The 24,991-nt window shown below is 48.0% G+C and overlaps 2 protein-coding genes across 15 annotated transcripts in view; both read right to left on the minus strand.

Annotated features, from left to right (window-relative positions):
- MCF2 (MCF.2 cell line derived transforming sequence) overlaps positions 1-1,718 on the minus strand; it is a 54,763-nt gene extending 53,045 nt beyond the window's left edge. For 2 of the 4 annotated variants that reach the window (XM_032123890.1, XM_032123889.1), the window contains exon 1: positions 1,612-1,718. In XM_032123890.1, coding sequence (XP_031979781.1) covers positions 1,612-1,666 — 55 coding nt within the window. In that variant the 5' untranslated portion in view covers positions 1,667-1,718. The remainder of the gene's footprint in view (positions 1-1,611) is intronic. The other 2 variants (XM_032123892.1, XM_032123891.1) reach the window with 1 other exon arrangement.
- Positions 1,719-5,667: 3,949 nt separating this feature from the next.
- The window catches only part of ATP11C (ATPase phospholipid transporting 11C), a 55,175-nt gene continuing 35,851 nt past the window's right edge, over positions 5,668-24,991 (minus strand). For 3 of the 11 annotated variants that reach the window (XM_032123519.1, XM_032123511.1, XM_032123512.1), the window contains 11 exons: positions 24,514-24,777; positions 23,998-24,172; positions 23,241-23,343; positions 21,840-21,985; positions 21,409-21,468; positions 20,235-20,362; positions 17,661-17,796; positions 15,804-15,869; positions 14,907-15,010; positions 13,286-13,439; positions 5,668-9,053 (listed from right to left, as the gene is read on the minus strand). In XM_032123519.1, the coding sequence (XP_031979410.1) occupies positions 8,937-9,053; positions 13,286-13,439; positions 14,907-15,010; positions 15,804-15,869; positions 17,661-17,796; positions 20,235-20,362; positions 21,409-21,468; positions 21,840-21,985; positions 23,241-23,343; positions 23,998-24,172; positions 24,514-24,777 (1,453 nt within the window). In that variant the 3' untranslated portion in view covers positions 5,668-8,936. Of the gene's footprint in view, positions 9,054-10,231; positions 10,328-11,190; positions 11,282-13,285; positions 13,440-14,906; positions 15,011-15,803; positions 15,870-16,353; positions 16,370-17,660; positions 17,797-20,234; positions 20,363-21,408; positions 21,469-21,839; positions 21,986-23,240; positions 23,344-23,997; positions 24,173-24,513; positions 24,778-24,991 lie in introns of those variants that run through there. The other 8 variants (XM_032123513.1, XR_004242973.1, XM_032123514.1 and 5 more) reach the window with 8 other exon arrangements.

The raw sequence follows: 24,991 nt of genomic DNA on the forward strand, positions 1-24,991 counted from the left end.
AAGTGTGCCATTGTGGGGATATTTTGACTCTGTATGACAATTACACAAAGGTCATCTACCAAAAGCTGGTTAGGCGAGAGGGCTCATGCTCATAAGAAACGCAGTACCTGCTTTCACCTGGTTCCTATTACATGGCTCACAGCAAACGCTCACCATCTGTGTCCCCATCCCCACGTCCCCAGCTCCTGCTCCAGCAGCGTGGGTGTTCCATGCCGACAGCAGCACAAGGAGGATTTAATCACATCCATTCAAGCAGCATCCTCTGCTAATTGACCATGACCACCCCTGCCTACATTCATCTACTCCATTTTCAGGGTGCAGGGAAATGAACAGGGCCAGGTGGGCAGGACAGCCAGAGCAGAAGGTGCTGTTGGCACCATCTCAGAAGGGCATGGACACAAGCAGCTCCTGGGAAGCAGGTGACACATTGGTAGAGCCCTCACCTGTGACCTACCCCCGACAAATTCTTCCTGCACCCGCAATTGTGCTTTTCAAAGAGGTCAAGAAACCTGGACTTAGACAGGAAGCTTTTTTTGGGTCACTGTGTCTTTTTTGTGCCTGGCACAGCTCCAAGCGCTCCGCCAGCTGCAAACAGACACGGAGTGATGCCTTTGCCTGCTTCTGACTCCTGACAAGGTTTGCATCCCCTAGTGAGGCTGGACTCACCCAAGGTGCCACCAGCCTTCCTGGTTTAGGAAAGACATCACCGTAAAAATACAGTATTTCCTGTAACTCCCCATGGGAAAACAGGAAAATAATGAAAAAGCGAGGGCTCCACGCAACTTCTGAGCAGATCACTGTCCATCAAAGGAAAGAAACATCGCTGAGGCAGCTATGGCCTGAGATAAGGAATCAGATTGCATTTGCTTCTCACATTCAGGGTGTGCAGCCCCAGAACCACAGCCACATCAGTACAGTGCTGCATTCCCGGCACAACCCGGCATTCAGAGGTGTTTGAGGACCAAGGGACAAGGGAGGAATGACGAGGTGTCTAAGAGAGACGCACACCTTAGACACATCTGCTTCCCTACTTCAGGCGCTGGGAACAGGCGGTCACTGCCAGCAGGCTGAGACACAACTTCCAGGGAAGAGTTCTTTACTTCTGGCCACGGGAACCCGCGCAGAGGGCTTGCACTGGCGGACATCCCCCTGTCACCGGCAGCACCTCCTGCCTTCAGCCCGCACTTTGAGCCACGCGTTCCGGTGACATGTCGGGGGATGTCAGCGGCGCGGGGAACGCGGCTTCTCCTGAACACCGGGGCCGTTCCGCACCCATCGTGCCGTCCACTGAACACATAACAAAACAGCACCTCGAATCCTCAGCCACCCGCGTGCGGCGAACCCTCCCGAGGCTTCCCCGGGCAGCGGGACCCGAGCGCCCATAACGCGCCCATAACGCGCCCATAACGCGCCCATAACGCGCCCATAACGCGCCCGGCACCGGCACCGCGGAGGGATGGGGCGGCGAGCGATGGGGCACCTGCGGGGACACCCGTGCGGCCCCGCCGGGGGCGGAGCGGTGCCGCTGCCCCCACGGGGGTGTCCGGGGAAAGCCGCTGGCCCCCCGCCCGGCCACCTGCGAGCCCCGCCGGCCCGGCCGCCCGCACTCACCGGCGGCGGCCTCCAGCAGCGCGGCGGCGCGGAGCAGGCGGTAGTAGCGCTCCATGTCCCCCGCCGAGGTGCCGCCCGCCGGGGGCCCGGCCGGGGCCGGGGCCGGGGCCAGGGCCATGCCGCGGGCAGCGCTCCCCGCCGGCAGCGCCCGCTCCGCGCCCCGGGCCCGCCGGGGCGGGGCCGCCGCCTCCGCCCGCCCCCCGCCCGCCCCCCGCACCGCCCCGGCCCCGGGGCCGCGGGCATTTCTTCCCTTTTTTTTTAGCCCTTTCCCACGCTTTTTCCTTCTTGGTTGGTTTGTTTGTTTGTTTCCTTTTTTTCCCCACTTTTTTTCCCCCTCTCCCCCCGTGATACTCCCCCCCTTTTCCTCTTCCTCCCCCCCTTTTTTTCCTCTTTATTCCTTTTCCCCTTTTTTTCCCTTCCCCTATCTTTCCTCGTTTCCTCCCTCTTTTTAGTCTTTTTTCCCATTATTTCTTTCTCTCCCCTCTTTTCCTTTTTTCCTCGTTTCCCCCCTTTTTTTCTTCTCCCCCTTTCCCCCTTTCATTTCTTTCCCTCCCCTTTTATTATTTTTTTTTAAATTTACCGCTATACCCAGTGCCCCCCAGCAAACCACCCCGCAGCTGGATTTACTCCCTGCCTTAGTGCTTACAGCACTTCTGTAGGGAGAAAAAAAAAAAAAAAAAAAGGCATTTCCATCCGCTGCAAACAGCATTCTAGCAAATTCCTTGAACGATTTATGAGAACTACAATAAGTCGTACTACAGCCAATGCTGGCCAGAGCTCCAAACACAGCACAGGGCTGACCCATCATTCTCAGTTTCCCTGGTGCTGAGGTTCAAACGATGCCAGCTCATTCTCAACAGGAGCCTGAGCTGCCCAGGAAGGCAGCACGGAGAAGTAGATGTTCCTGTTTTTCCAAAACAACCTTTTAATTATGCTCTTTACTGTAATAGCAGCCTTTTTCCAACACTTCAGCAGTCACGGCTATTAATTAAAGAGCCATGGTCTAACAGTGGTAATACAAAACCCAGCATCTTTTGGTAGGCCCTTCTTACAGTGATACAGAATTTTTCAAGGAAAAACTACCATTCAGTCAGCGCTCCCTGTTCGTGACACAGCAGGTTCTCACTAACCAAACAGTTTGGATAGATGATTTTCTGTCTGGTCACAATGCACTTCTTGTGTGACAGGGAGAGCTCATGTGCAGTTACTCACGAAAAAATCCATCTGATATGCAAGGCTACAAGTGAAGAAATACAGCCATGCCACATTCCTGCTGCATTCTTATCACAGGAACGGTGTTTGCGCTAAACTGCCACGGCTCATGGAGAAATGGGGCCCATCCAGGTGCTGAAAGTCTCTTTTTTGCTCTACCACTGGGCAGGGGATGCCCTGCTGTAACCGGGGCTCATCCCCAACGAGTGTCACACACACACCTGACACAGGATTTTGGGGAAATGAGGCTACCCCGTAGAAGATGCAGCTGTCACTCCTAAACTTTCACAATCGATCCGTTTCTTGCTCTCTGGACAGAAGGCAAAGTCATCAAGTCAGGATCTGGATCAGGTCTCTGCAGCCAGCACACACCCTACTCCAGCCCCAGGTGGGCTGGGCTGGGCCACGGCACTGGATGCTGGCAGGAATCCTGCACATCCCAGAGCTGCACCTCCTCCAGACAGTTCAGCCGACACAAGCCAGCCCCAGCCAGCTCTCAGCACGGAAAAGCTGCGTTCACTCAGACTGGAGGGTAATTGCTCGTGGCTTTTCCTTATGGCCACGAAGATTCATGGTTTGGAAACCCAGCTGCTACAGACCCTCCTTTGGGGCAATTCACAACAAATGCCCAGCTATCCCAGCAAGGCATTCCGCAGAGCCAGCTCCTCACATTTTACACTGGCAGAAGCTCCTTGGCACGTCTGTCCCCTCCAGAGCTCAGTGTTACTCTCTGCCTGCCCAGGAGATAATAAACTGAGAGAGAAGGACCAAGGAGACAGATTAAAAAGGAAACAATGACAGCCAGAAACATGGCTGTTTCTTTTTCAGGCCCCACAGCAATGTTCAGCATTCTGAGATTGGCACATACAAACTTGTGCATAAGGGGCAAGAGCCCTTTAGAGCTGTGGAAGACCTTGACAGCACCTGCAGCACCTGCTTGCAGAGATTTATTTCATGTGGGTGCAAAGCCTCATCCTTAAATCTAATCTTAGGGAGAAGGTGTAGGAAGAATTCCAACTTATTTCATTAAATCCAGATCAGAGGCTGAAAAAACCCACTCAAACAAAATTCAAACCCTCTTGAATTTGAAAAAAAAAAAGTACTTTTTTTTCCCCTTTCCCAGATTAAGGCTAGAAGGTTGGGTTGAGACTGGAGCCATTATTTGGATTTGAGAAATCACCCTTCAAAAATACCTGTTCAGTCAAGAGCTGAGAACTGGGAAAACAGAACTGGCTAACACAGGTTAGAGTCAAAGTGATGACCAAGGGAATTGCTCACCTCTGGAATAAGCACAGCAACAATAAACTACTTGTGCAGAAGAGTAATTAAACTTGGGTTGGTTTTCATGGGATTTTAGGAGGATTTCTTGAGCAGACAGCAGCATCACCCTCAGTCCAGGGGTACTGTCCAGTGTGGGTCTTTCCAAGCTGGTCCAGGTGGGCAGACCCTCCATAGCCTGGCAGAAATCCTGGCCTCACTGAAGCCAGCCACACCCACACAGATTTAATCAGGAGGAGGATTTTATGTCTCCTACTTGAACGTGAAAAGAAAAAGGGCTCCACTCTGTTCTGCAACTCTCACTTTCCCCCTGCGTCAGTCAGACCTGCCGTATTTGTTGTTACAAGCCCTGGTTTTGGAAAGGAACACTCACACAGGTGCACACACACACCCTTTCTCCAGGCCACACTGCATTTTCCAGCTCAGCAGGTTAGCCCCAGACATGAAAATTTAAGAAGCAAAGCCCAATCCCAGCAGCAAGAACACTGCGGATGCATGTCCTGCAACAGCTGCAGGGGGACAGCGAGGGATAGGGACACCACGACCCCTCCACGAGCCAAGAGCCCTCACACGCCAACAGCCTGACCTTAAAAAAACTGCTGTCCTTGTTAAAAATCACCTTACAACGTGACAACACTCCTCCTTTCTAACAAGAAGGGCTACATGGGTGTTTTAAGTGCTAATTTTGGTGCTTTCTGCAATACTTGGTGCCTGGTGGTCATCTCCCATCACTTACGTTTACAGCTTCTGTCCTGCCAGCCTGGGCAGCCAGCTCAGAGTAAAATCCTTTCCAGCTCTTCAGATGATTTTCACTATCACTCCCTGGTGCTATTAAGATTCTCAATGCGTGGATCTGGTTTCCAATAGTACGAGCTGCCTCGGAAAGGTTAGAGTTTGTTTTAAATAGCTCAGCCATCTGTCCTGCACTGGCTGATGGGAGCTGCAGAGATCGAAGCAGCCAAAACAGAATTTTTCAAACTGTCAGTTTTTCATTACAAACATTTCAGCGTGAATCAGACCTGTGTCCTTAAAAAAAAAGTGAAGTCTATATATTTTCCTTGTGTATTATACAAACACTGCAAGTCGTGCTTTAGCAGTTTCCTTGTGTTGTTGGAATTTCATCAATGCAAATGTTGGGCCTGAACCTCACCAGCACCAGGCACTTTGCAAACCTCATTTGTGTACTTGTAGGCTTTGAACTAAAAAATACTCATTTATTACAGGTAGCCACGACACACAGAACCAAGAACCAACACAGCAGTATGGAAAACACTTCATGAATGGAAACATTCGTTTTGAGGGAAATGAGTTGAAAGCACACAGGCCAGCTGTGTGCAGCAGCTGATGCCAGCAATTGCTAATACACTGCTGGAAAAATAAAAATGTATGAGAAGCAACCAGTATTTCCTTAGGCAAATGCTGCTCCACATCAGACAACCAAGCATGGCCTTGCTGGCATCTACCCCCAGTGAAAATGCTGATGGTGCCCTTAGTCCTACGCTGGAAAAGCCCACATAATCAACTATCCCCTAGGAGTTTCAAAGGACACGAGACAGACAACAAATATATATTAATCAGAACAACATACCAAAGTTTATTGATTACTTCAAACAAAAGTTTCTGTAATGAAAAAGGAGCAAGTTGCATTCATAAAAGGTAACATTCACATTCAATTTCCTTGATATAAAGCAACATAAATGTATAAAATTGCATTAAAGTGAAAAAAATGTAAGGTTGCAGTCCTTTTTCTTTGCAAGAAGCTGAAAATGTATCTGCTCATTGCCTGTATATATAATTTACATTTTCTATACACTACATTTTTTTAAAAAAAATTTGTAGCTGGGAAATTGGATAAATGGTGCAGTATTAGGAAAGTTTTTCGACTGTGTGTATACAAATTCAATTTGAAGCTTTTATGCGATTCCAAGTCATTTATAATATTCCCGCAACGATTAGGATTAGTTTTTGAAAAGTCGCTATGACTACACCAAGCTCCACTGTTATCACATAAGAGTTTTAGAGGGAATCTTAATTACTTTCCTTATCTTTCAGTGTCACTAGTCAGCGATTAAACTTCAACAAATTATTATGAGAAAAACCCAGCCTTTTTTCCTTCAACTTTCTCCACCAAAAAGCCTGTACTGGCCTTCTAGCCCTGACGAGCACCCACCACGGCATCACTGTCCCATTGCTGCCACCTCAGCTTCCTGCTTACAGCCACTACCACCACTTCTTCGCCTCTCTAACCTCAAAAGGGGTCCTGTTTCCCCCGATTTCACAAGTCACCCACAGCAACAGCAATTTCATTTCTGCCACTGCTGAATGATGAGGATCAGCTCTTCTGCAGGACCAGGGCGGCCTGGTTGTCCTGGCACACAGCACTACACCAGTGCACTATCTGAAGATCCAAGCCCAAGAAAAACTGCATTCCCCCAAAAGGGCTGCTACTCAAGACATTGTGCATGAATTCCACCCCACCTGTCAGCACACAGACCTTGGGTTTGAACATACAGCTATTGCAACGGCTTGTTCCAGCTGGAGACAGGACACTTGGAAACACCAAGAGAAGGATTTGGTTCTCAGAAGGCTCTGTCTCGAGACAGGCAGCAGAAATCATCCTGTTTAAGTGACTATTGAACAGTTCACACACGTCAAGTTTCACTGTTCCCACTGATATCACCAATGGAATTCCAGGAGAACAGACTTTGACCCTTGGAGTAGAGCATGACACAAAACAAACAGAGAAGCAAGGTGTCAGGCTTGGGACCATTCAGGCTTGGAATGGTTTTGAATCACAGGAATTAGGCATTTTAGCGCCCATTTTTTAAAAGTTATGTAAACACAAGTCAGCAACTGTATATTTAAGGAGAATGGTTAGATTTGGCATATAGAGCACATCTTCCTCGTATTCATCGTATACTTGATCTGTAGGCACCACATTTTAGCAAGAAAAGTTGAGAACGGGACACGGTCTGCAAGTTGAATTCTAGGTCTGTGAAATGAGCTAGGAAAACGGGAAAAAAAGAAGAAGAAAATGAAAGCTTTGCCCATGGGACACATGCTGGCAGTGCAGCTCCTTACTTGCATGCAGCAAGGAGTCGAGCCGCGGGCGCTGACACGGCGCAGACACCAGTGCAGAGTGTATAATACAGCGGTCCTGTCCAAATGTCCCCTCCCATGCTGGGTGATGGCAGAGCAGCCACAGGGACTGTGCACTCCCCTCTCCCTCTCAGGTAAGGCCCGTCCAAGCCCTCATGATGCACGAGAGAATTTGCCAGCAGCTGATCTGCACCAGTTGAAGACGAACCACAGGGGTGGCAGCCAGAGAGCAAGACTTGATTCTTCCCAAAATTAAAAGTCTGAGGTTCAACAAAATTTGGTGAGGGGAATGTTCTGTCTAGTCCCAGGTTGTTTTGTGGTATGTACATGACACAAAGCCTGAGCGAGCGGGAGCCAAACCCAGGGGCAGCGCAGAGCTCGGTGCCTCTGCAATGAGCCCTGGAGCTCCTCACAGGGGCTCCTCTGCCCCTGGGGGACATCAGCACGAGGGAGGGACTGTCACACCAACCAGTGCTGCCACACAGGCTGCTCTGTCACTGCTTATGACTTAACACAACAAAAAAAGCTGCTCTTTCCACATATGAAGTATCAGAGAAAAAAAACCCAAAACCATTGAGAGTCAGGCATCTCACCTCTGCTGTGCAGGACCTAAAGAGAAGAGTTCCTACGACCATGGTATAGGTAGATGTAAAAAGAACATGCCAATTTAAAAAACAAATAAAATGTAAAATGAAATCAGGTTCATGTATTCAATTTTAAACTGTCTTCTTTCTCCTTAGTGCAGATAACTCAAGATGCAGTTTTACACGCCTGCAGGTTCACAGGCACAGCCCATGTCCCCGGGATCAGCCAAGGACTACACTGCCACTCAGGCCTTTGAAGTGTTGGAGCAACTGCACAGTGCAGTAATGTAAGCACAGCCACAGGAGCCTGGGCAGAGGGGCTCAGAGTCTGCCACAGCCCAACTTTTGGGATTCCCTTCTCCCCCATGAAAGCTTCTTTCCATCACAAACAGCCACAAAACAACCTTTTCTTCACCCTTCAGCAGGAATAAACCCATCAGCAAACTGGTTGTGGGAGGATGCTCTGGCACTTTCCCAGCACTGCAGGTCTTCACATGGACACCACTGCTGTGGAGAGACCACAGACTGCTTCCAGCCATACCTGGAGGAGGGAGCAGCAAAGATTTCTCCCAGATTTTCAGTTGATCCTGCTGTGTGCATCTGGGAACCCACGGCTGGGAGGGGGCAGCCGCTGGCCGAGGCAGCGCAGCCCCAGCACCAGGAGAGGGGCTCCAGGTGCATCCACCTTCTGTGTGAGAGGAGCAGCCTCTTCCCAGCGCCCTCAGTGGGCTGGAGGGGGATGTTATTGGGTTGAAGTCTGTGCTACTTCTTTGGTCAGGCAGAGCAAGAGTTTCAAGCAGCTCTCTGCTGCTCTCGGACAGATCTGCAGTGGGCAGAGGAAGCCCCCATGTGAGATGGGGCTGGCACTGCACTCTTGCGCTTCAATTCATGCTGTTTTGGGTGATTTCCTAAAGATGCTTTCTCAGCCTCCAATGATGTAGAATTTGGCAGAATTGGTTTTTCTGGGAGGGCAGGGAAGCCACAAGACCAAAGACACGGGTACCGTGGGGCCAGTGCCCTGGCTGCTGCTCTACCAGCATGGCTCTTACAGTCCTTGGTACTGTCAAAGGGAACTGTCAGGTTAAACCCACGGGCTTTCCTACAGCATGACAATACTGTGATGTACACACAGCAGTGTTTGTGTGGAGCACTTTAAGGTATCCTGAGAGGATATCTTTCTGCCAAATTAGTAACAGCATCTTCAGTCTTCACATAACCATTCTCTATACGTTTGTATGACACTAATACAGGCAGATCAAAGGGGCCAGCCTGCAAAATCAGAAGAAAAACAAACATGTATTGCAACTGTTACATTCCCAAACTCAAAAACCTTTTCCTGGGTTATTTTAAAAAAAAAATTAAATTATATAGGAGAAGAAGAATGATTAGCCCATGATAAAAGTGCCAAATATCATTCACAACCAAGCAATCAGATGACAAATCGATTTTCACAATTTGCAAAATGCTGCATGAAGTCTAAAGTGGCATCTGCCTCGCTGTCTGTCCCCGGCAGCTCCCGCTCTGGGCTGGTCCAGCCGCGTCCCACACCAGTCTGCATCAGAATGCGGTGGTGGAGAGCACCACCTAATGTCGGTGGGGAAGGACTGGCTGCACGGGCCGGCTGCCAGATGCACTGGAGGCCTGGCAAGCCGGGCTGCTGCACCTGCCGTGCCCATAAACCTGATTTCTCCAGCAGCAGGCGCGGGCACAAAGGTGTGAGAGGTCCGTAGATAATCTGCAGGCTTATGTTTGCAGCAGACACCACACCTGACATCTCCACTAAAAGCAGAATTGTGAATTCAATTAGGCACTTTTTTTATTCTGCTACTGCCTTACTACCAAGTTTAAAATCAAGTCAACCCACAGGAGGATGCTCTGGGTGTGCGTACAGACACACGGACACCGAGACATGCCTCCGTCCCATGTGCCCACATACACAGATAAGTACATGTGTTTAGTTTCCATCTATGCAGATGAATTAAAACATACTTATTCTATCTGACAGAACAGCATGCACCCTAGAGAAAGGGATTTTGGTACAGTTCAGATGCAATACTGGAATCATTTTAACAACTGAGATTTCAATGCTTCACTGTAAATGTATCAGCATTAGCTTTTATAACCAGTGTTAGCACAATTCAGACTGCACTCTCAAATTAAACTTTCTGTAATATTAGACTGAAATAGCAGTTAGATTGAAAGATTTGTTTACATATTGCCAAATATTTGAAAGAATCTGTACAGATATGGGATTCTGAAGAAGCTGGATAGTACCACATCCCCAAATTAAAATGTATCCCAAGCATTGCATCTCCATTCCACAAGGACAGGTGCCCCACATCAAGAGTCAAAAGGATTACAAGAACCATGGTTTAATTGATTTGGAGGGGGTTACATTTGGTTAATTGATGCCCTTAAAACCATCCCAACTCCTCCGGACAGGGTACCTGTTACAACACATTAGACTCATCTGAGAATGTTCTTAAAAGAAGTGGTGTGACAGAAGGTCTGGCCGACAATGAATCAGGTGCCTTCCTGCTGCTCTGCAACAGCGAGGCAAAGAGACTTATAGCACACATGACCCTCAGCCTGCCTGGGGTCAAACAGTGCAAGACACACAATCCTTTTTACAGCTGAGTCACTTCATAAAGGATGGAGCAACACACGGTGATTAACACTGGCTCGGTTTTGCAGGGCAAGAGGCATGGAGGGTATTCAGAAACTGGCCCTGCTTCTCAAAATGTCTGGAGGTTTACGCTGCAGGTGCATTTGAGGGAGGAGGAAAACATCCCTGATCTCCACATAACTGGTATTTTTAAAACAGCAAGTAATGGTGGAGATGTGCAATGGAACCAAACACTAGGGACATGTAATCAAGGTGCTTTTCTGTGCATGGCCCCACCACTCCCATGGTCAGCAAGTCCAAGACTATCCCTCAATGTGAGGGCTGTGGCTTAATCACACAAAGAACAACGGCAGCATTAACAACTGGGATGGACTGGGCAAGGTGGGCACTGGGGAAGCTCCTCCTGGGTCAGACAAGCCTGAGGCACTTGACAACTCATCCAGAGGACAATCAACATCCATTCCACCTTGTCCCACTTGTATCTGGTCCACTAACACAAAACTACAGCAAGGAAGGAGAGTGTAACCAGCTTTGTCTGTGTCCACCTCACTTGGACATCCTGAGCACAACCAGCTCACCCACCTGAGGTGCAGCAAGAGACCCAAGGGGAAGAGACAGACGAAATATTTAAGCAAAAGATTTAAATTAAGGCAAAAGGCGGGGGAAAGCAAGGTTTTGCTGTGTGAGCAAATCTAAATGTGGGTTTTCAGGAGTTAGGCATTAAAAGGAAGAAAAAAGCAGTTGAGGAAGCAACACATTGCGACTCAGAAAGGAAATCACCTTATTCACTCCAAGAAAAGCTGTGATTGCTGGAAGTTTGAGAAAGCATGAAGATAGTGGATGTTCCTGAGGAAGGAAGGCGCTTCGTTACCTAGTTCACAACAGCACAAAAGACAGAAAATTGCAGTACAAGAAAGAGAAAGGCAGAAACCAAGGAAAACACAAATGCGCCTTGCAGTTAAAGAAACAAACAAAATCAAAACAAAATCAAAACAACCACCACACTTCCACACAGAAAACTTAATAAAGGCTGAGCAGAGCTGATGAGCTGTGTTATAGGACACTGGGGGTGAAACCCTATCCCCACTGGGGTCAAGGGCAAATGCCCATCAGCTTGGCCTGAAGTCCATCCTACCCTTCCAGAAGGGATCCTCGGCTGCCAAGTTGTGGTTCAGACCCCTAAACAATGTTCCTAATCCTGTTTTTCACTTAATGCTCCCCTTGGGTCTTTTTATTACAATATTAAGGTCGGAATTTTCAACAAAGGTCTTGATTTGAAATCCTCTACCTAGTCTTAGATGCCTTTACAAATCAGGCGACTGACTTTGGTGTCTGATGGCAGACACAGATATCCAGCTCCTTCAGGCATTTACAGTAAAGCTCTTACACAAAATGTACATTTAAATATGGCTCAGCCTGTGTTTAGTTTGGGATGCACATCTGGAGACTTTTCCAGACAACACCCAATTTGCTTTGCTAAGTGATTTCACAAGAGCCTTTGTTAAATGAATATAAAGCACTCTTGAAAGTAAGTATTGCAAGAGGGAATGATCTTTGGTCAGCAGCTGAAGGCAAAAATGGGTCACCTCCCAGGTGAGTTGAGCTGGGGCTCAGAAACCCCCAGGTCATCCTTCCAGGGCACTGTCCCCAAACTGTCCTATGTCTGCAGCTGAGAGCAACTCACTCCCAGCCTATTCAACAGGGGTGCCAAGCTAGAAACTATTAAATCATACTCAAGTGGAAGAAGTTACATAGATCCTCATAAAATACAACCATGGCTTTCTTACCATCTCTGTTGTTTTCAACTTTAATGACACCCCTGGAAGTGTTCATGGCCAGGCTGAATGTGGCCCTGAGCAACCTGATCTAGTGCACTGCATCCCTGCCCATGGCAGGGGGCTGGAGCTGGATGATCTTTAAGGGGCCTTCCAGCCCACACCTTTCTGTGATTCTATCAACGATCCAGGGGTGGGGCTAATCTGGCTGTGAGTTGGCCAGGGGTGACCCCACACCATGTCCCTTCAGCTGTGCCCTACTGCAGCCTGGGGACATGTAAACCCGAGGTCAGGAGGCCAGGGCTGGCTGGAAACACAGCACATGCTGACCCAGGGCAGGAGTCGCTGATGCTGCAGGGGAAGAGAGAGGCTGCAGGAGGGGAAGGCGCAGGGGGGGTCAGCAGGGGCTGCCCAGGGGATGGGGCTGCACCCCTGGGACGTTCAACACCTCTGGGCAAGCAGAGACAAAGGCAGGGGGGCTCAGCACAGCGAGTTGTGAGCCTGGCAGTGCTGGCCTTCCCCACTTGCAGGAGCAATGAAGAAAACTTTTAAGAGGTTTCCACTTCCAAAGGGAGCCCTCCTTCCCCAGCAGGGAAGGAAAGCTGTTCAGAAACCAGACACCTTTCAGGGACAGTGAACACCGTGGTCTGAGCCCTCGGTTATGTATGGAGGATGGGCAGATGTGACAGGACCTGACCCTGCTCCCACTGCACCAGCACCTGAGGACACACCCAGGGGAGCATCCTGCTTGTGTTTTTCTGACATAAAAATGAGCAAGTTTTTTCAGGACAAGATATGGCGTGTTTGATGGTCAGTTCAGGCTGGACAAGGCTTACACATTTCTCTAGGAGACAGAACATTCCCACCCAGGGAAGGCAACTAAGGAAAGGCACAGGTTGAGTCTCTCCCCGCTACAGATCTAGGCAGTATTTTTACAATAACTTCTTGACGTTTTTGGCATGTGAAAGAGCAAGACAAGACTCAAGAAAGCCTCCCTTGAGATGTGAGTGGTACATGGTATTGTTACAGGTTCATCTGGTGCCTAAGGGTAAGAAAGGTCTTCCTAAAAATACAGTGGGATGCATCATCTTGTTCCTTACCTGATGATTTTTCTCTTTTATATTTTTTAAAACTATTAGAAGAATTTCTGGGAAAAGGCTGATAAAGATCAGGAGAATTATTGCCAGCCATGTGGAAACAGAAGTCAGCATATGAGCAAATACAAAATACATTCTTTGCTGCTTCAAGAAAGGCCTGAAAAAGAAAGGATACAAATAAATTCTGGTTAACATGGATTTTCCAAGGTTAGAATCAAAGGAGACTTCATGTCAAGCTGTCAGCAGTTATGCCTCCCTTTCAGATGGAGATGGGTACAGCACAGAAACACACTGTCCATCCTTCTCCCAATCCATCTCCTGCCTCTGACTGCACTTCAGAAATGTCACCATCCATTTTGAATCTTCCACATCTGTTACTTTTCAGGGTGGGAAGAGGATTGAATTTAGCTACCATCACTGAAAGATAAGTTATTCACCTCATCAAAAACCAGGTACTTTTATTTCAGCTTCAGGCTTTGCTATGGCTTCTAGTTTGGGTTTGATAGTGGAAATCCAGAGTCTCACAATCACAACAGGTTATTTGCTCCTTCCTCCCCCTTCCTTGATGAGGAAGAGCAACCAACAGCCGTTTGTGAAAAACACCATCAATAACTGATGACAAGGATCCCAAAGCAGTTTTTGCTTAGTGTTAAGTCAAAAATATTGAGCTATGCAAGTTAAACAGCAGAAGGAGTTTTCAGTAGAAAACTCACACATTTCAGCACGGAGTTGTGGCTAGACTGCAGATCTGGATCTGTGGGTCAGCAAGAGTTAACTGAAGAGTTAAAGCTTGTGATGCCCAAATAAAAGATTTAAATCTGTTTACATCCTTACTAGCAGGTTACTTGATCAGGGATCCAGCCAATAGCCCATGGGAAAGCAAAGGTGTAAAATGGGAGATGCTGTCAACTGTGAATGTCAACTGAGCACTTACTGCAGCACAGGAAATACACAGCTGGTAATGCTGGTAAGGTACTAATGCTCACCTGCCTTTGCAGCACATTGAACCTAAAATACTGGTTGCACTCAAATCAATGAGAATTTCTTCTACTCAGATCCATGATTTCAACACCAGGACCTGTGCTTTCTCCTGTTTATTTTTCCCTCTTAAGCTGTCCCAGAGGGCCACGTCCTCTTGCTCTGCATCTGCCTCATCTGTTCCTTCCTTCTGTTTCACTGGGTGAAATCCACCATGAATTCTTCCTGTCTCTCTCACCCACATGCACAAACAGACCCTAAAAGGTTTTTACTCTAGAACCTCCCAATAAAGAGCCTCAGCACCACAAACGACCCAGCGGGCAGAAAAGCAAACACCCCCTGCCAAAGCTGAGCACCTGGATGGCACCCAGGGCGTTCTCTCTCTCAGGCTATTCCCTCTGGTGGGCTGAGACCTCCTCAAACACATCTCATCATGCAACAGCCCTCTTCCAGTACTGGCTTTTGGTGGGTGTTGGATGGAGGCATCCCTTCCTCACTGAGCAGAGAAGGAGCAGGGTTGCACATCCCTTGCCACCTGCAAATCTCAGGATACCCCAAATGAGGGGATGCTGCAGCCATGTGCCCTGCACAGCCAGCACTGGGCATTCCCCTAAGAAAGACCATGGAAAGAAGAAAAGATACTTGCCAAATGACTCCTCCCCAAAAGAATGAGAAAAACACATAGAAAGCAAGGGAGCCCCAAATCACAAAGTGGTTCATCCACGTCCAGAATCGGGTGTCTAACGCTAGCTGTGGGAATAAAAAGAGAGAGAAGAAAGGCTTTAGATGCAGGGTGTATTGGGATTGTATTTATATGAAATTTCAGACTGGTTTCACACTAAGGTTGAAGGTTCTCCAAACAGCTACCTCTGTGCATATGGGCACCAGGAAAAACATTTTCAATACCCACAGTCTGGCACAATGTTAGCAGGGAAACAGTGACATTCTAATTGTAACTGACACTTTTTAATGGAACAAATTTGATGCAACCCTTGATGCTACAGGAAAGAAATGTCTAAAGGTTACAGGGACTGTAATTGCCTCTTGTCACCACCTGCTGTCCTGAACCAAACATAAAAGACCTTTTGTAAGGTCTTACGCAAACAGTTTGTTCTGGAAAGCTCCATGAAACAAAATAGATTTGCTATTGTTATTTGACACACGTGCTTTTGTGATCACTCTGGCACTCAGCCTTGTCTGAAACAAGGTGAACAAATCCAAATTCTCTATTGCTCCGCTCCTCTTGCTGGAACTGAACATCGAGGGGTGAAAGCAGGGGGAAAAGTCAACCATAACCAACTGGAGTCCTCAAAAGAGGGGAAAAAAATAGAAAAATAATTTAAACGGAAGATAAACGCTTAAAGACCACAGACTGCACAAAGGAAAGTAAGCAGGTTCTGCCTCTATGGAAGAAGATTTAAGTGTGGTAGAAAACACTCAGACATTTCACCTTCCACACATTCATTACACAGTTTTACAGAGCACACACGGGCCTTGGAAAACACCTGCCATGAGTGACTGAGGAAGGAAGGGAGATGCTGACCTTGAGAGTGACGGTGAACACCAGCACGGTGAAAACAATGGTCCCGAAGGTCCAGTTTCCAAACACCTGTAAAACACACACCATTGCCACAGGCGCCTCGGCCCTGCCCCGTGGAGGCACAGAAACAACGATGGGGACGGGGTGCAAGCAGGGAGGGCTGGGAGGGAGCGACTGCTACGGGAGATCGACACTCGAGAGGCTCCAGGCACCCGCACGACTCGCCGCCCCCTACGCCACCCTGAGCCATGCAGTGCCACACACACGGGTGACCAGAGCTGGGACAGTGACAGCTACAACCTCCTACTAACAGCAATGTCGATCGAGGATACAAGTCATTGCACCACCTGCATTTCAGGATTTCTTGGCAATTTACTCAGTTTCTGCTTTCTCGCCACATTCATCATCATGTCTTTGCAGTCCCCTCTGCAGAATGCACCAGTGGGTACTGTTCATCTGGTTTGGTTTGTGGGTACTAGTGACTACGCACACAAAGAAAAGCAGATACTGTATATAAATCCAAATGATGGCAATGAATGGGAGGGATGCTTACCAAAGGCTGTCAAGATCTGAACGCATACATTAAAACAGAAAGTGAAATGTAAAAGTTTTCAAAAAATGCAAAAAAATTAAATTCAATAGGAGTGAAAAAGGAGTCAATCAAACATACATGGATATTATGAACAATTGCTGGTAGCAGTTCTTACAGGCATAAGTGTTTACAGAACAGGACATAACCACAGATCCTATTGTAGTGCCACATAGACTTGACCCCTCAAGGCATCTGCAGAACATACCAGGGCTTCATGTTTCATTCAAGTATGACCAGAATGGCTATAAATACAGAAGAGCACTGATTTGACAATACAGGGGCTTGACTGGGGCCACATATCCTGGCATTGATACATAAATTTCATCAGCTTTTCTCCAAGTGTTAGCTGCTAAAAAAGGTTTAGGTATTTTCAAGGGTCACAAGTGATGACGTAAAGAAGTTTCCCATCAGTCAAGATCTAATAACACGCTGCACATTACCCTGGGGAAAGGGTCCTGAAACAGCTCAGGCCACTACACGTGGCAGCCACCCTGCACTAATGCTTTGCACTCTGCACTCAGTTAACCAGCAAAATAAGAAAAAATAAGAAAAAAGGAAAAAGAAAAAACCTCCAACTTTTTTCCTCCTCTTTCTGTACAAGTTAACCCAAGCAGCTCCCACACCTCGCTCATGTGGCGGTGCAAGTGCTCGTCCCCACAGCAGAGGCATGAGCAAGCAGACAGCAGGGACAACATCCTGCTCGCTCCAGCAGCTGGGGACTTGTGCTGGCTCCAAAACAGGACCAAAAGGCCAGCACCAGCCTTCCCCCAGGGCAAAGGGAGATGGGAGGCTGAAATCACAGCGCAGAGCATGCACAGCACACAAGCAGCCCTGCACCATGTCTGCGCTAATGAGCAGCATCTCATCAAGGTGGGCTAATTCAGCTGCTCACAACCAGCCAAGCACGTGCCAAATTTCTGGCTGTCCCTGGTGGGAAGGACAGACACTGCTCCTGCCCTGGGCCAATGCCTGGGATCACACAGAAGAGGGGACGAGCGCTGTGCAAAGCTCACTGGGTTGGAATAGAGCTGTGTGTAAGACTAGTCATTTTACCTAGTGAGTGTAACCAGCTCTGCCCTGTTTCCATGGTGATCTGGAAAACGTTTTATTTCAAGCATTTGCTGCAGAATCACACCATAAGCAAGGCTACACTGTCGGACAAGACTCGAGACACACTGCACAGATTAAGCGCGTAGATATTCCCTGCCAGGCATATCAGAGGCAGTGCACAAAACAAACACTCATCTTCCTTTTTTTGGTGGCGTTACCTTTCCGTTATCTTCCAACGACGAGTTTTGAAAAAGAAAATAAACCCCAAAGAAAAACACGAGTCCTTCAAAGGCGCCCAGAAAGGTCCAGTATAGGAACGGCCTCCACTGCAGCATTGCATTATCCGACACCTTCCTGCCAAGAGATGGAGTAACAAGACCATCACCACCACGTTTAGGATGCACTGCAAAGCTCCTCACAGGCACAGGATCAGGGGGCTTTGGAGCAAGCCCTTGCTGTAGGAGGCAGGAGGGAAACCACAAAAATACCTGCCAGTGTTCAGGACATAAAGAACACTTCTCATATGCAGCTGCTGATCATGAGAAATCACAAGAGGTTCAGCATATGAATTGCTTTGTCCTTCTCCTTTAGGTAACTTGGATGAAAAAGCACAAAGTGAACCAAGGCAACGCTGTCCTGAGCCTCTCCTGAACCCCTGCACTGCCCATGGTATCTGACACTATCTGCTTAATTTTAAAAGCAGGGTAGGGCTAAAGAACAGCTGTCTGGGATGCAGGAAATCCATGGTGTGCTTCCCTCTTTTTGTTGAATGCACAAAGTCCTTTTTTGAGAAAAGCTCTGCAAGTCCTGTTCCCTCAAGAGGTGTTTTTCTGCACACGCTGAAAATAACCTCCTGAATTGTATGGTGGGTGTTTTTATCACAGGGGTTGTAGCAGGAGGCTCTTGGTTGAATTCAGGATGAGATCTGGCACAGAGGCAGCAGCACCAAATGGATGGGCTATGAGCAAAGCTCTGCAGGGACCACACACAGGGCCTGGGGAGTGCAGGGTGGCTATCAGGGCAGGAGGGAGTTAAAGACAGTTCCCTGCATCATTATCTTTCCAGATTACTTTCTTTAAAATCCCTATCTTTTTCACATTATTCTCCTTAACTCCTAAAGCAGTACATCCATTTTCAGCAAGATGCATTTTGCAAACCTGCATGGTGCCGGGCTCCTGTAATTGCAGTTTCTAAAACAAGACCCTATTGAATCCTACACACAACGATGCCGTGACCACGCTCTAACGTATCACAGTTTGGGTCTGAGAAAAGAGCAAGGATAAACCAGACTGGAAGTGTGGGTTATCACAAGGAGAGAAAATACAAGCAGCTTCCTCCCTGCGAGCTCTGTTTAGCATTCCCATTTCTGTCCTGCAGTGCTCATGGTAAACAGGCTTTTTCCAGACTCAGGATCTGCACTGCAGCAGCTCAGCACTTCCTCCAGCAGCAGCGCAGCGGGCGCTCTGCATCCAGCAGCACATGCACAGTCATGAATATTCAAACTAAGGCTGTTTCCCCCCAACAGACAGACCCCAGAGATCAGAGAGCCCACCAGGGGAAGGCACAGGGGCCTGCTGTTATTGCTCTCTGTCGCACAATACTCAATTACCAAGCTATTTAAAAACACAGATGGTGGCATTTTACCATACGAGGGAAGGAACAGAGAACTCTAATCAGTCATGGCTCTGAGTGTTCACTTCAAAACCACCCAAGCCCCTTCCCAGCCTTACAGCTCTTGTTGCATTCACTGCTTCTTCTACACCTAAGGCAACTTCCACACAATATTTTGGGCACCTGGTAATTCCCTTTTCTCTCTCTGCACAGACATCACTCTTGGCTCGAGCACAGCTGTGCCACACGTGGCTCCTCCACTGGTGAGGAGCATCACACCACAGTGACAGGGCTTGCACAGGGCACTGGCCAAAGCAGCCCTGATGTGGTTTTTTCCACAGGGCTGAACTCACTGCCAGGCTGGGGAATTAGCAACAGGGACACATGGAGAGGGGTTTTCTCCAAAAAACCATCTTCCTTAGTCTTTGCTGAAGGGCTGCCCCAAGCGCATGTGTGGGCAGGGCTGGGAGGAAGATGGAAAGCATCTCTGTTTCTGGGCAAGATTGGAGCCTCTCCCCGCTGCAACCAAGGAGAGAAGACAATAAGCAAAGCAGAGAGAGACAGTGTAAGCTGTCCTTTCCCTGGGCAACACGGCCAACAACTGAGCACGTGGATCAATGAGCAGAGCTCCCTGGGTTCTGATAAGGGGACCTGGCCGGTGGAGGGGAAGCCTGGGGGACCATATCCATTTAGACAAGCTGAGAAACTACCTGCCTGAGCTGGGATTCAGAAACATTCATCTTTCTGAAAAAGAATGGATCCTTTTTCCTCCTGAAAGCTACATCTCCCCGCCATGCGTTACACGCTCTATCACGTGCTTGGCTCGCACTGCCTGGCTCAAAGGAAACATGAATGAATGGTCTGGCCACACTCACAGCTCGATTTTTCTTACAGATGAAGAATTCCACCTACAGTTTACTCTTTTATAGAGATACAGCAGTGCAATTTGCTAGACCAGATACTGTCAGAGAGCATAAACAAGTAGCAATAGGCAGTAACAAGGCTGCTCAGCTTGAGTGCAGAAACAGCTGAGCCACGAGGGACAGAATGGCTTTTTCTGCAGTACGTGGTGATCCCACCACTGACACAGGACAAGGACACCTGCTTATACTCCTGCACCAAGAAAACTCAAACCATGGCTAACAGAGCTGTGCAGAGCCTTACCCAGACCGCGTACTTACATGTACAGCTGAGGATCCGAGGTCAGCGTGTCGATGCTGATGTGCTGCTCCAGGAGGCTGTAAGCCAGGATAGGGAGCGATGTGAAGCAGATGTTGTACATGGTCAGATAAGCAGCATCATACAGTGGCTTAGAAGAGGAAGAAAGAGTTAAATGAGACAGACAGAAAAAAGCCTCTTTAAAAGCCTCTCCACAAACTTCCAGCCCTTGTCTCCTACATACCCTACAGGTTCATCCCTTTGTCACCCAGCACAGCTTCACTGGGTAGGAGCTGTGCTCCGTGCGATGCAAGGGGGAACAAGGCACCCACAGGCTGCGTGGCCAGGAACCTGCTCCCACTGACAGGATGCTTTGTAACTGGCTGGTCTCATCTCCAGCTTATCCTCCAGAAAAACATAACCAAACAGCCCTTATCAGAGCTTTCCTGTTGCTGCTCTTGTGCTGCTGCTTCTATTAATACACTTGATGCCACCTGCGGCTCTCTAAAGACTAGACTGTTTTAGAGGAACTACAGCTTCTTTTTTTTTTTTTAAAAAGGAAAAGGCAAGTGTTTCTGCCAAAACAAGCAGAGAATTATCTCTCATCATTTACTCTTCCTGTTACTTTTGAGCCCATATAGACACAAAAGCCCTTTAAAGTGACACAAAAGCCAAAGCTCTTGTCTCCAGGCACACGAACCCACTCACCACATGGATCTGTCCCTCTGATGCTTACTTGGACTAACCAAAGCTCTGATGACACTCGTTGTGTGTCTTTTTTTAAAGCTGCCATAAAAGAATGAACTGTTCTTCCTCCTGAGTGACATTTTTAATGCAGTAAAATGCAGCAGAGGAGACAAGATCAGGCAACCTTTCAAAACTTGTTCTCTTAAGAGAAGCACAAGTAGCAAAATCAGGTGCTGACAAACCAGCTAAATCCTTCTCTCATTACTTCAGGAAGGCGTCCACCTGTGTTTACGGCTGGTGGATGGGAAAGCAAGCAGATTGCTTTCTTTTCAGTTATGGTCTCAGAGTATTATGTTCCAGATACAGTGCTGAGCAACCAGGTCAGTTCCTACTGTCCTCTAGAGCAAGGTGGTGAAGGGACAGGATGCCAAAAGCCAAGTCTCTGCTAGGAAGCCTCATTATGCCATTTGCTTTTTATCTTGCCTTTATAGACAAATTACTGGAAGTTACCTGCTGTGAGAATCCACAAAAGAACTGGTATAAAAACTGTGGTAAAATGAAGCAAAGGTTCTAGGAAAACAAAAGACAAATGGTCAGTAGGGAAGCACCTGTCTTCTCAGTCTAAATCTAAGCAGTTTTTCCTGTTATCAGACATTAGTGGCTGACATTACAACATCAAACAAGGTAGGGCACTTGTTCAATCAAGCACAAAACCAATCCAGTGCACAGTTAATATCTGCAGAAGACACTACAAGAATGCTCACATTCCCCTGTAAGCACTGTTTTCAATGGACAGGCACATGGCACACGCAACCTGCCCTAGGGGAGGAAAACAGAACTACAGAATATCCCACACGTTTTTTCTCCCGTTTATTATTTTATTCTACTGCCAAAGAAATGCATAGCGTAAACAAAGAAATCAGCTGCACACTGCCCCTTACCTTATAGAAGAAATACTGTACAAGGTGTGCTATTCTCACATAATACAAATGCCCATGTGCTAGTAGCAGTTTCCTTAAATGCTTAAACTTTGGCACAGCATAGTCGCTGTTTCTGGAGGCCTGGCGTCCTTCTTTGCCTTTTATCCCTGCAGACAGAAGCATGGCAAGGGGTTAATCCCGAGGGGCTGCAATGTGGATGCTGCCCACTGGGTTTGCTCACATCACTCAGTGTCTCAAGGCGTGACAAAGGCCGAGTTTCCCTCCTGAGTGCCCCAGGAGACCAAACACTAATACACTCAGCGTGGTTCTGGCTCCACAACACTCAGAGCTGCCTCTGGACTTTTCAAGCTATATTTAGGCTGCTCTGTGATTTCCTGTGTAAGAGTGTAGAGAAGGGTAGCTAGGCAAACCTGATGAAAGATAAGAAATTGGTTCCCCGTGGGCTGGCCTGCATCTCACACAGCTTAGTTATTCCACTGCAGCTGCTCAGCCTCCTGAGACATCCCCACAGAGCTGTTTTGTTCACTCAAAAGCCACATCCAAATGAACTGCACTGGATTCCCTTCATTAGAGGGCACCATGGCATTTCCAACAGCCCCAAATGAAGAACGTGCCCCTTCTCTTCCACTGACCCTTCTTTAGTGGCATTACAGAAGTCTCCCATATTTCTGACACCAATCTGCAGACAGGAGCTTCCAGCCTGCTGTCAGTCACATGGACAGTGGAGACACAATGCACCTGGGCATCAGCCCCAGGAAACACACATGGGTCCCCGTGCTGGGCTACTAGGACCAGTCAGCACTGAAGTCTGACACTTTCACCACACTGCCCTTGCAACAACTGCCACTAATCACCCATCTGTTTGCTGCTTGTGCCCCTTTTTTCCTGAGCCCCAAAGCAATCCTTACCACCACAAATGTGGTCAGAGAGTTTTTGAAAATAACCTGCAGAGTATCACTGACAGAGAGAACGGTACTATCACAGGTGAGCAGTATATGATGGTCTCATCTCCCTCTCTTTTACAGTGGGGATGGTGGATGGTAAGACATGGGCACAGATTGCCCAGAGAGGCTGTGGATGCCCCATTTCTGGGAATATTCAAGGTCACGTTGGGCAGGGCCCTGAGGAACTCAATATAGCTGAAGATCTCCCTGCTCATTACAGGCATTGGACCCTTTAAAGACCCCTTCCAACCCAAGCTATTCTATGATTCTATGATCTCAAGCATTAATCTGAAGTTAAACTCTGCCTCCAAAGAAAGCAAGAGCAGACCTCCCCCATTTTTCAGTGGGATTGGTTTAGCTGTGTGCAGTCAGAAACACCGACTGCGCCGCAGCAGTGAGCCCCAGCCAGAGAGCAGACAGGTCTGGGGTGTGAGATGGGTGTTTCAGGGACTCTTACCTATTCCCACATGCGCTTCCAAAATCATACTGACATCATTTGCACCATCCCCTATGGACAGGGTTATCGGGCTTCCTTTTGTGTTCTTCACCATTCGCACAATCTAAAAGATTTAAAAAAAGGACAGCAGCAGAACCCAAAATTCAGTTAAAAAGCCTCCAGAGACCTTGCCACTGCTCCCCCCAGGACAAGTAATCAGGTTTTTACAGCAACAATATAACGCCTGGAGAATTCAGGTTAATAAAAGCCCTTGCCACTTGCTTTGCAGTCACAACCAGAGCAAAAGCCCAATCCAGCTGTGCAGGGCTGAAGGACAGTATTTAAAAACAAACCCCAGCAGCAACATCCTGCTCTTCCCTTCTGCCAGACCCTGTTCTCCCAAAGGTGGGCTCTCTCTGCAGGCATCTCAGGGTGCAGAAACACATCACTTATCAGGCTGGGACATCATCTGCTGGAGTGAGGAAGTCAGACTCCACTTGACAAATTTGGAAGGAAAGAAAAAAAGAGCAAACTGGGAGGTTTTGTTTATTTCTAATTGGCCTGGGTTTACAGCTTCCTGCCAGCATATTAAACAAAGGGTTTGCATTCAGATTTGAAAGAATGGTGTGCTTTCATCATGCTCTGAAGCTCAGACGAGGCTTACACATTGCCTGGAGAAGTCCTGGTTGATTAAGATGATCAGGTCAAGTCCCAGCTGATGAATTCAGTGTGCGTCACATCAGCCAGTGACGTGCTTCAGCCAGTTAGAGGTAAATACCTGTGCTTTCTGCAACGGAGCCATCCGGCAGCAAAGGACTGCAGTGCACTTCAAGCAGATTTGTAGGAATATGCTTTTATAATTGCTAGAGCCAGAGTCCTGAGAAGGGTTGAGTATCAGCGACAGCGTCGAGCCATCTATAATCAGTCCATACTCTTGACTCAACGTCCAGCTTCTGGGGCACAACAAGGAACACATTTGAAACATAATCAGACTAAGAAGTCAACCTAGCTGCTTGTAACACCTTAGCAAAAAAACCCCTCGTTTTGGGTTAATTGTCTTCCCATCCTTTTTTTGGGGCTTAGTAATTTTAAAAAGCTTGGATTTAACACGTGCCCTTCACTAAAGGAACAGCGCAATTAAGTTCAAAGCCAACTGCTACCAGAGATGATGAGCGAAGCAAAGAACTGGTCACAGCGCCTGCAAGGAACCAGTCCCCAGGGCCACAGCATGGTCCTATTTCTCTACCAAATTTGCACCTGAAATGCGCATGACTGGGTCCTCTGGCTCACTCACCTCTTCAGGCCTCCCCGGTTTTTGGGAACATCCTGAATCAGCTTTTTGTGGTACTCCAGCAGCAGCTCATGGAGCCGATCCTCCTTCCTTTCGCTCTCGCCCACCGTTCTCGCTGTCAGCTCCAGCAGCTCTGTGCTGGTCTGGAAGAGCCTGCAGGCATAGCAGGTGGATTTGGCAGTTTCCATCTTGTCTCCTGTCAGCACCCAGACCTTCATGCCAGCTGCGTGCAGGGCTTCAATCGTCTCTGCCAGCTGCTCCTGCAGCCTGCAAGCAGAAGCAAAGCATCACTTTGCAGGTCGGCCCACACCTAACCCACGGAACCCCGATTCTGCAGGTAGGAGACACCAGCTCAAGAGAAGTTAATTGTCTTTTCCTGTGCTGGGGAGACCACTGCCACAGGAATAAGGATTACAAGTCAGCAATGCCAAATTTTTATTTGCAGGCAAAAAGAGAAATCACTGCTTTATACTTTTGACTC

The sequence above is a fragment of the Corvus moneduloides genome, chromosome 14 (genome assembly GCF_009650955.1).
Source record: "Corvus moneduloides isolate bCorMon1 chromosome 14, bCorMon1.pri, whole genome shotgun sequence".
Classification (NCBI taxonomy): domain Eukaryota; kingdom Metazoa; phylum Chordata; class Aves; order Passeriformes; family Corvidae; genus Corvus; species Corvus moneduloides.